Here is a 12,163-nt window from a genome sequence, read left to right on the forward strand (position 1 = left end):
GCTGAGTGATATTAGCCCTGTGGTGCTTGAAAAGAAGTCGTAAATGTTACAAGTTTATGAAGAGACGAAATGACTGACGCTGGACAAAATGTGATCAGAATAGCTCACTTTAGCTTTCAGCTCATGTGAGCTAAAAAGGGTTAACACTATATGCCCCAGCCATTGTCTGAATGAGGCATAAAACATTTTACATAATTTCATTAACAAACCTGACATTTTCTACAGCAATAGAGCTATCCAAGTCCTACAAAATGTTAGAGTCTCAGGGAAATTATCCTCATCAATCAGCCGGACATCTCAAGTAACTGCTACCCTGCAAAATTGATTTCAACATAAAGTACTAGGTAACCAAAATGATTTCTTCCCACCATACTATTATGCTATTAGAACAAGAATGTCTACAAAAAATCCATGTAATCATTCTGAATGTACCAAATTGAGAACAAACGCCAATTTTAAAACACTCATACCACAATATCTAATCTCTGTATATATGTACAAAAAATGTACATCAAGTCCTGTACGACATCAATGAAAAGTTTCTCACCCCCTCACCTCCCAGCGTAAAGCTGAGAAAATAGTTCTCCATCCCCTCTTGTCTCAATGTAAAGTTCAGAAAATAATTCTAATCCCTGTCACCTCACTACACAAATTCAGAAAATAGTTCTCCATCCCTCAACTCCCAACGTAAAGTTCAAAAATCAATTCTCACTCCCTCACCACCCAAGGTAAAGTTCAGAAAATAGTTCTCCAACCCATCATGTCTCAACATAAAGTTCAGAAACTAGTTCTCCATTGATCACTGTTCGTTATCTTCACCTTTCTCCTATCCTAAGGATATAAAGGTTTTCCCCATATATGTTCACATGTAAAACTTTGATCCCTATTGTGGCCCCATCCTACCTCCAGGGTCCATGAATTTTATAAATTTGAATCTGCACTATGTCAGAAAGCTTTCATGTAAATGTAAACTCTTTGGACCAATGGTTATTAAGAAGGTTTTTAAAGATTTTCCCTTAATATTTGTATATAAAACTTTGATTCCTTATTGTGACTCCACACTTCTCCGGACGTCTCCATATGAGTGAAATTTTCTTGAGAAGGAAGTTAAAACAATATACATTCAATCAATCAATCAATCCACCCTTCTCCTGGGAGCATAATTTAAAAAACTTGAATTTGCACTATGTCAGGAAGCTTTCTGGTACATGTAAATGGAAACTTTTTTGGCTCAATGATTTTTCTGAAGATGATTCTTAAAAGATTTTCCCTATACATGTATATTCATCTGTAAAACTTTGATCCCCTATTATGGCCCTATCCTACACTCGGGCACCATAATTTTTAACAAACTTGAATCTGCACTATGTCAGGAAGCTCTAATGTAAATTTGTATTTTCCTGGAACAGTGGTTCTTGAGAAGAAGATTTTCAAAGATTTTACCTATACATTTGAATGTAAAAGTTTAATCCCCTATTGGGGCCCTAATGAATCCCCGGGGGCATAGTTTTAACAAACTTAAATCTTACTATGTCAGGAAGCTTTCATGCAAATTTCAGCTCTTCTGGACCAGTGGTTCCTGACAAGATCATTTTTAAACAACCCAACCCTATTTTTGCATTTTTGTGATTATCTTCCCATCACCCTTCATTTGAACAAACTTGAATCCCCTTTACCCATGGATGCTTTGTGTCATGATTGGCTGAAATTGGCCAATTGTTTCTGGAGAAGATTTTCAAAAGTCGTCAATGTATTTTCAACTTGAATCCCTTTGCGTCAGGTTTGGTTGAAATCTGGAGAAGATTTTTTAAAGATGTAGTTTCACTATTTTGCTATTATCTCCCCTGTGGTCCTTCATTTGAACAAACTTGAATTCCCTTTACCCAAGGATGCTTTGTGCCAAGGTTGGTTGAAATTGGCCCACTGGTTCTGGAGAAGAAGATGAACATGTGGAAAGTTTATGATGACCCCTACGACAAAGATGACGGACAATGGCCAAATTTCGGTAAGAAAAAAATGGCCCCAATGTACATTATTTCAGCCCAATAAATTTCAGAATGTCCCCACTGTTTTAACATAAATGGGGTCATTGGCCTGTTGTGTTTGTCCTTCCCAGACACCGATGACCCCAATCCTACTCCCTGGTGCCAGACTTCAAACAATTTACAATGTCAGAAAGGTTTCACATGACTTATAGATGTTTCGTCATTTCTAGCTCAGTAGTTATGGAGACGATTCTTAAATGACCCCATGCTATCTGTTTTCATTTGTTGATTATCTAACCTTTGAAGGTCCTTCATTTAAACGATTTCTAATTTAACGATACTAAGTGTGGTTGAAATTGGGCTATGTGATTGTAGAGAAGTTGAAAATAAGTTTACAGACAGATGTACAACAGACAATGGGTGATCAGAAAAGCCCACTTCAGCTTATAGCTCAAACAAGCTAAACCAAGAGGCCCAAGGGCCACATCACTCACCTGAATCACTTGGCTCATATTTAAAGATTTTCCTATATATTTGTATGCAAAACTTTGAACACCCCCCTCCCCCTTGTGACCCCATCCTCCCTTGGGGGCCCTGCTTTTAACAAACTGAAATCTGAAATATGTCAGAAATCTTTCATGTAATTCTCAGCTTTTCTGGCTCAGTGGTTCTTGAGAAGAAGATTTTTAAAGATTTTCCTTATATATTTGTATGACTATGTAAAACTTTTGATCCCCTATTGTGGCCCCATCACACCCCCAGAGGCCATGTTTTAAACAAACTTGAATCTGCATTATGTCAGGGAGCTTTCATGTAAATCTCAGCTTTTCTGGCCCAGTGGTTCTTGAGAAGAAGATGAAAATGTGAAAAGTTTAAGACGCCGCAGCCGCCAGACAACGGACAAATTTTGATCAGAAAAGCTCACTTCAGCTCAAGTGAGCTAAAAAGAGAGAAATTTTACCAGCTCCATACAAAAGCTTGTCTCCAGAAATGGATCAGATGCTAAGAAAATCTCTGTCTGCTTTTAAAAGATACCAGTAGGAACTGCTCCTACTGCACGGTGTCACCATCTCATGAGGCCCAGGGAGCTGAAAAACCAAAGTGACAATGAGTGCTGGAAAGACCAGAAATCAGACAAGTACTAGTAAATGAAAGTTTGAGCAAATTAAAATCCTCATGAATTTTGGCAAAAGAAGCTAGCTTGTTTTCCTTGTGGTGGCCGAGAGGTTATAGCGTTCGCCCAGCATGCGGAAGGCCGGGGTTTGAATCCCAGCCGTGACAGACCGAAGTCATTAAAATACATATAGGTAGTGACAGTTCCATCGCCAAACGCTCGGCATCAGGTGTGAATGTCACAGGTCCTCGGAGATGACCTTAAAAACAGATGTCTCATGTCACAGTAGCTGTGGTACGCTAAAGAACCCTCACTGCTCAATGACCGTATAAAGCGCCAAGCATAGGCCTATATTTGAAGCCCTTCACCGGTCTTGGCGACGTCTCCATATGAGAGAAAAATTCTCGAGCGAGACATTAAGCAAGATACAATCAATCAATCTAAACAAGAGACTCACTGGTCTTATCGGTCACCTGAGCATTGGTTATATGTAACAATAAAGATACAAAGGCAATAATAATTTTCCTATATTGACCCTGTTTTGGAGCCTGACCCTGACAGAGGGCAATGGATTTTACATTTTAAATTCTGATTTTTGTGTTAAGGTCTTCATTTGAAGGGCCTGGGTCTTTCCAATTGGGAAAAATAGTGACATTTGTTTGAACTTGGGAGAAATGTTTCACACAAAGAAGTAGGGAGAAAACCAATCCAGAGTGAATTAAGGTAGAACTGAATTCTTTCTGACTTTCAATTTGGTCAAAGCTTACCACATTCAAATAAGCAAAGGCCAAAATATTAGGTTTAATAATAATATAATAATACCATATTTATATAGCACCCTTTTCATACACTATATACGCTCAAAGGTGCTTTACAAATGTAATGTACATAACAATTTTTAGGCAAAAATTGTAATCTATGGGCCAGTGAAGATTTATGAACAATTAGGCTACCCTGCTTTGATTTGTTTTCATTGCTTGGGAATTTCAAAGTACAAAATGGGAAAATACCTGCTTTTTTAGCATGGGAATGGAACCTTATTTCAGCCCCCTAAAGACCCTAAAATTCCTGAAATTAGAGGGCATTCCAAACATCATAAAAAAGCATTCAGATAATAATAATAATGATTAGTTTGATATAGCTCTTTTTCCAGCTGCTCAAAGCGCTTTACAATACATTATTACCCCGGCAGACCTTGTATAAATCTAGAACTTTCTCGGCTTCCTGGGAAGCATACAGTGCAAGCTGCCGTTACAGGCACTAGAGCACTAACATTCAAACAATATCTTTCACTGTCTATAGCTAGGTACCCCTTTTACATTTGGGTGGCCGGTGGAGTGAGGAAATTCATGTAAAGTGCCTTTCCCAGGGACACAACGTTGGCTCTGCCGTGGCCAGGACTCAAACCCACGACTTTTCGGTCGAGAGTCTGACAGCCTAACCATTAGGTCACCGATGGTGGACAATGCATCTCATCTTCAGACAGACATACATACATACATTGGTGTACAATAATACGTCCCACCTACAAACGGACTTACAGACATTGATGTACCATGGTATGCCCTGTCTACAGACAGACATACATTAATATACCATAATACCTCCCACCTACAGACATTGTTTCATAATACACCCCATCTACAGATGTATATGCAGACATTTCTGTACCATAACACTGCCCATCTACAGACAGACATACAGACATTGCTGTACTATGATATGTCTCATCTGCAGACAGACAGACAGACAGACATTGTTCCATAATATGTCCCATCTACAGACGTGACTTGCTGTACCATAATACAATCTATCTACAGATGGATGTGCAGACATTTCTATACCATAACACTGCCCATCTACATACAGACATTGTTGTACCATAATATGTCCCATTTACAGACAGACATACAGACATTGCTGTACCATAATATGTCCCATCTAAAGACAGACAAACAGACATTGCTGTACCATAATATATCCCATCTACAGACATAGACATTGCTGTACCATAATATGTCCCATCTACAGACATACACACAGACATTGCTGTACCATAATATGTCCCATCTACAGACATACACACAGACATTGCTGTACCATAATCCATCCCATTTACAGACAGACATACAGACATTGCTGTACCATAATACGTCCCATCTACAGACAGACATACAGACATCGCTGTACCATAATATGTCCCATCTACAGACAGACATACAGACATTGCTGTACCATAATCCATCCCATTTACAGACAGACATACAGACATTGCTGTACCATAATACGTCCCATCTACAGACAGACATACAGACATCGCTGTACCATAATATGTCCCATCTACAGACAGACATACAGACATTGCTGTACCATAATACGTCCCATCTACAGACAGACACACAGACATTGCTGTACCATAATATGTCCCATCTACAGACAGACATACATACATTGCTGTACCATAATCCATCCCATTTACAGACAGACATACAGACATTGCTGTACCATAATACGTCCCATCTACAGACAGACATACAGACATCGCTGTATCATAATACGTCCCATCTACAGACAGACACTGCTGTACCATTATACGTCCCATCTACAGACAGACATACAGACATTGCTGTATCATAATACATCCCATCTACAGACAGACATACAGACATTGCTGTACCATAATACATCCCATCTACAGACAGACATACAGACATTGCTGTATCATAATACGTCCCATCTACAGACAGACACTGCTGTACCATTATACGTCCCATCTACAGACAGACATACAGACACTGCTGTACCATTATACGTCCCATCTACAGACAGACATACAGACATTGCTGTATCATAATACATCCCATTTACAGACAGACATACAGACATTGCTGTACCATTATACGTCCCATCTACAGACAGACATACAGACATTGCTGTACCGTAATAAAAAAACGTCCCATCTACAGACAGACATACAGACATTGCTGTCCCTTACTACGTCCCATCTAAAGACAGGTATATAACATGTTCAATTGGTAATGCACGACAGACGAAACACAATGATGTATGCAGACCAACAGCAATAATCACTCAGGTAAAATACATTCCTGGAGAGTCAGGTACATGTAATCTACTGTTAATTCTGTATGTAAACTGGTACAATACAGGCAGCTATAACTCATGTCAGGTACATGTAATCTACTGTTAATTCTGTATGTAAACTGCTACAATACAGGCAGCTATAACTCTTGTCTTTGACTATGGACCAACTTGACAACATTTAAACAACATTTAATATGTAAAATAACATCATTAGCAAGTGCTGTATTATAATTTACATAGTCTAAGGGAGATAACTGTAAAATCTGCCTTCATGCTCTTTACATGAACTAAACTTTTTACAGTAAAAATGAATACTTCTCTGACTCTTCTCAGGGCAAATGAGGACAACCACTGATTGCTACACCCCAGCAATTTTCAATAAAGTGTTCAGTCTCCAACAGCTGGCAATGATGGGATAGTCAGTTAAGAAAATTTCTTCTGCCCATTCATACAAGTCCCTAAAAATTTTAATGATAATTTATTGCCAAAATTGAGAATGTAAATGAGGCTGAGATGATCGCGAGACACAATTATGTTGCCAGATGGTAAATGTCAAGACACTCGGAAGAAATGAGTTCCTGAGTGGACATCCTGAGCATCGTTCAGATCCAAATCATTAGTTTTTCATTTAGTCTTTGATATTAATATTCTTTTATTACACTAAATGATGCATTGTTGATGCTGCACCCCACAACGAAACCCCATAGGTGGATATAGTGCATCTTCCCCTACCTGGACTCAGGGGTCGCGATGTTAACTATGAATCTACAAGACATGGAGATGCTAGTACATATAAGGCCAGCATTTTTTTATTTTTAGGTTTACGAACCCAAGAATTATTAAGTCCCAGAGGAGGAGGAAATAAAAAAAAAAAAAAATCCATATTTTGATTCATTATCGACTTTATTCTGTAATGTACATTTATTTTCGCTGTTTCTTTGATGCTCGTGTAACCGGCTCCTTTCCACTGGCTACACAGTGGTTACAAATGGGACGAACAAGATAGTTCGACCTTAAATTGTTTATTTCATCGTTATCAGCCAAATCTTCGTCTTTGCCACAATGAAAACACACAGACTCAAACACCTGGGCAGTTCCTGTTATAAATAATGAACTATTTTGATATTATGTTTGTCATAAGTTACCAACTACCTCCATAGAGCATATATATTGTGAGGCTGTAGAATTGTAGACAATTTTCAAAATTCTCATAAAATGCATCAATTAAAATGAGTACCAGAATAGTACGTGGTCTCCATGGGGCTCTGACAATTCATCCCCTCCTTAACGATGATAATATCTTGGTAAGCACCACCAGGGAAAAGAGGGTTACCACATGAGTAAAGCAGCTCTTCCTTCACACGAGTGACTGCGGTTTCTTGCTCCCTAGTTAGTTTTGCAGCAGAATACACAACCCGTCTTTTTCCACAGTCATGGCAGACAACATAGTTGCGAACTTTGGCTATTAAATAAAAGAACAACATATGATGGATGAAATAAATAAAAACTTTACCATTTTTGATGTTACCAACATCGAAAATGGTAAAAAATATCAAATGAACTTGTTTTGAACACATTTTTTTTAAATATCAGATTGAACAACATTTAACAACTTAAAATGTACCCAGCAGAAGTTTAAACTTTGTTAACTGACACCATTTAAAATGATTTTCAAGTAAACATGTAACAAACCAGCAACAAGCATGGTCTTGAATTTTTTGTCTCTCTCTGTAAGTTCAGGTTTTTTGTGCAAAGAGGGTCTATCTGAATCTGATGTTTCAGTGCCATAAACTTCAGTAAATGGTTTGAATCTGCCATCACATCCCAATACTGGGTCAGGTAAGAAAGAAAGCTGTTCAAACACATCATGAGGAAGTCTAGGTGGGTTAATTGTGCAATATGAGCAGCAAGCATCCTTGCACTTCTTCAGCTGAAATTTATGATCCAGTGTCCTAGCCATATTATATTAGCAAGCAGGTAGAGTGTGCAATAGGAAAGTTAGTATACTAGCTGAGTATGAAAAAGCATGAAAGAATGAGTGTTCGTTACAAGATTAGTACATGCACTGTTTCTTTGATCAAGCTCAATTTAATGCATATCTAAGCTTCATAAATAATTAGGATACCAAAAGCTAGCAAGCTATTATTCTACGAAGGGACATTAACTAATACTTCACACCATTATATGTCATTTTAACATGCAAAAATTACAATGCATATTACCATACCTGAAAGGAATACTGGCGAAACCTTGCATGTGACTTCATGAATGCATGAACCATCCTAGATTTTTCAAAGTTTGAAATATCTTCTGTTTTGTAGTCTTGATCGAGCACATGAATAATTTCAAGCAGATCTTTGATTTCTCCATCTGTTGCTGCACTGTGCACATGAGCAGGTTTTCCTTTTAGTTTAAGTTTCTGAAATCGTTCAGAAATAATAGTGATAGGCTCCTGAATAGAATCTATATAGTCAGTTTTGAAATCTGGATTTTTCTCAGCATATCTTCGTATGGAAGCAAGTGATGTCAATCGCTTTGCTTGTAGCTCTCTTCCCTCAGACATGGCTGTACGACAAAGGGCGGTATTCTGCAATGCAATATTCAAAATTGACATCATCCTCTCTGCAGGATTATTATAGCTTTGGTTTGGGGCTGTTCTAACACAGACTAGCAAGTCTAAATCCAAACTTATAAATTCCAGCAAAGCAGCAACTTGAACAGAGCGAAATGTTGTCCTGTGGTCAGGACCACCATCTGTATAACGGAAGAGTATTGGCTTATCCAAATTCACATCATCATGACTATGAAACTCCCGCAAAATGTTGATGGTTTCCATACCATGCCTAAATGGAGTGGAGCTCTGGAATACCTTGTCTTTCAGTGTAATATGTAAGGTTCCTGAATGAAATGAATCTCTGGAATTTTCAGGAATAGACACTTGAAAGCACACTGAAGGTACCATCCCAGCAATGCTGTAATCGTGATCGAGACAAAGTAGGCCTTTGCTATTGCTAATTGTCAGTCCTTGATGATGTGCCCTAACACCAGTGGAAACAGGTCGGTATGGTTCACCTATGGGTACGATTGCTTTATCATCAAGACACTGCATGTGAGCAAATTCCCTGTACTGGACGGCCATGTCTTTCAACATGTAGAACTGATGTAAGGCAAAGGATGCATCATCATGTTGTGCACGCAGCAATCGTTGCTGTACAGCATATTTAACATTGAATCTGCCGGTGTAGTTTGCTGCCGTTTTAGCCATTGGGTTAGATGGCATGAAATTCAGTCTGATCCAGGAATTTGAAGGAGTCGGATCACCTGGAGGAAGTCTTGCTTTCACTTGTTCTCGTAAATCATCAATAGAAATTGCAAATGGAAGATAGGATGTTGAATGCTGGCGGCGATCATCCACTGTTGAAACCTCCTCCAGTAACTTGGCAAGTTCATCCCAAAATGGTTGTAGCTTCGGGTCACAAGGACGGCCATTGTTTTTCCTAAGGTCCACTATTAAGTCTTCATCATCACTAGATAAAATAAACTTCAAGAATCGTTCATCAACAGCTGCAGTGGTTTGATTCTCTGCACAGTATTCAAAATTTGTAAGCTTGAAGAACATATTTCTCAGTTCATATGGTTTCAGATTCGGATATCTTTCAAAAAACTCTTTCCTTATTGCTCTGGTAGAAAACACAGGCATTTTGTCCTTAATGTGAGTCACTACTTCAAGTTCTTTTTCAGCACTTCTTTCATTTGCACATGGTATTTTCCATAAAAAAAGTGAATTGCCAATGTAGTTCCCAAAACTGATTGAAAACAATGATACTGGAAATGGTAACACGCTCTCTATCTTCATTCTCCATTTGCGCCTATCACTCACCTCACTAGGTTCAAAATTGTCTAATGGGACTGCTTCGTAAGTATCCAAGGTTTCAAGTTTTGAAATAAGGGATTTACAGTCAGTTGGTACAGACTGACCTGGATTACCTGAAATATTAAATATATTTAACAAATTTTGTTTGTGAGAAAATGATGAAAAATTGTCAGATGCCTTTTATTTATATATTAAAGAAATATTTAGGCCTTCCTTGTATTGAAATTTCTTTGATGACACGTACATTGTACCATTATTTTGGCCCTTGCTATTCAAAACTTTGACCTTGTGATGATGTTTTAAATACTGACCCTCTATAGACTTTAAGGACCAATTGTCGTTGAGAGATCTAACAGGTGTAGGGGATGCATGGTTTTGGTTGGTACGCTCCTGCTGATTTGCTAGAAATTTATGGTATTTCTCCAATGCCTTGTACAGACCATTCACACATTTGTAAAATACTTGAAAGCGAGGATTCGTCCACCATGGATACATCAGTACCTCTGCTAAGGCATCTAGACTGGCCTTAAGTTCTGGCTCTTTCATCTGTAAAAACAATTTAGTCACTGTATGTTGTTGTTATCCTATTTCTAAATAAAATATTGAAGTATTTCAGTAAAAACTAAGACACCCTGGACATGTTTGTTATTTATTTTTTTTTTTTTTCAAAACAATAATCCAAAATATCAAATATCATTTTCACATAGCAATCAAGTTTACCTGTACACCAACATATTTTTTATGACACTTTTTCAAATCTCTGTATCCACAAAAGTAGAGCTCGTCTGGGATCTTGCAGGATCTTTCCTTCATTTTGTCAAGAAAAGGGTCAATAAACCAAAGAGTTTCCACTAGAGTGTTGATGATCTTTGATCCAATATCCTGCTGTTGTCTACGAAAACCAACTTGAAAGGTATCCATACATTTCTGAAGAACATCATTATAGAGCTTGTCCTTATTGTTTGATGGTGTCCTTCTACAAAATTTTAACAAAAATTCAAAAACTTTGAAATAAAATTTCAAGAGGAACACTATAGCTATATACATGTAAAGTGAAAGTAGCTCAAAAAGAGGATTTGCTCGTACATTGCATTTTAATATTGCCGACTTTTAAAATTACATGGTTTTTTGTTGTTGTTGTTTTCTTTTTTTTTTTTTAGGGTTTTTATTACTTGATAAGAACTTACTTGGGTGGGGGCAGCCAGTCATAAACTCTGTTTACATCACGGAGCACATCAAAAGCATTTCGTTTAGTTGGTTCGGGAACTGCCTTGGCGTTGTTTTCATAGTATACCACTAAGTATCGCACCCCAAATGCAGCGACAGTATGCATTGGCATGTCGTTCGGTATTTGCATCGCATTTTCACTCTGCCTTGAATTTGCTTCATCTGGGTCAGTCTTAAAACCCTCAATTTTCACCAAATGCCTCATCTCACCAACATACCCCTGAACAACAAATTCCCCAGCAAGTTGGGTGTCCTCCGATCGAGCGAAAACTTTCCGAACGGCACTCCCGTCGATATATTTAATACTAAACCAGGCCATACACGTTTTCTCCATCAAAGCGCCATGTTTTCATCAACCGGAAATACGAGTTCGTAAATTCAAAATCTCGATCCCGATACAAATTTGACATCGGAAAGAAAAAAAATCCCAATTTTCTCAATTTTATTTTTTTTCTGAAAATTCGAAAAAGCGAGCGGCGGGTTTGTAAACCTAAAAATAAAAAAATGCTGGCCTAATTAAAAAAAAAAAGAATTCATCATGATTTGGTCCTTTAAAAGATTTTCATTAAAAATGTCTACTTTATTCATACATAATCATTACAACTCTTTTGTGACTCCATTCTAATCCCAGGGGTCATCTTAACATGAAATAACTGTAATCTACAGTGAATGAGGATGCCCATCTGAGTTGCAGCATTATCTCTTTTAAAACAAAATTCTAAGTTCTGTGTATTCCTCCCTAGTGACCTCATCTTGAACATAAGAGTTGTGTTGTGTACAAATTAAAGTACATGATGATGCTTGCATAATATATTTATTTATAAAATGAATTTAAATTTGTGGTTCCTATAAAGAAAGTTT

At 37.8% G+C, this 12,163-nt stretch overlaps 1 protein-coding gene across 1 annotated transcript; it reads right to left on the bottom strand.

Moving 5' to 3' along the window:
- Positions 1–7,085: 7,085 nt before the first annotated feature.
- On the bottom strand, positions 7,086–11,796 carry LOC130046312 (uncharacterized). The gene is made up of 6 exons (XM_056143438.1): positions 11,263–11,796; positions 10,796–11,051; positions 10,387–10,621; positions 8,429–10,188; positions 7,439–7,663; positions 7,086–7,298 (listed from the first exon to the last, which is right to left on the bottom strand). Exons 1-5 carry the CDS (start codon positions 11,634–11,636, stop codon positions 7,592–7,594), a joined length of 2,697 nt encoding a protein of 898 aa, XP_055999413.1. The 5' UTR covers positions 11,637–11,796; the 3' UTR covers positions 7,086–7,298; positions 7,439–7,591.
- Positions 11,797–12,163: the final 367 nt, after the last annotated feature.

The sequence above is a fragment of the Ostrea edulis genome, chromosome 7 (assembly GCF_947568905.1).
Source record: "Ostrea edulis chromosome 7, xbOstEdul1.1, whole genome shotgun sequence".
Taxonomy (NCBI): domain Eukaryota; kingdom Metazoa; phylum Mollusca; class Bivalvia; order Ostreida; family Ostreidae; genus Ostrea; species Ostrea edulis.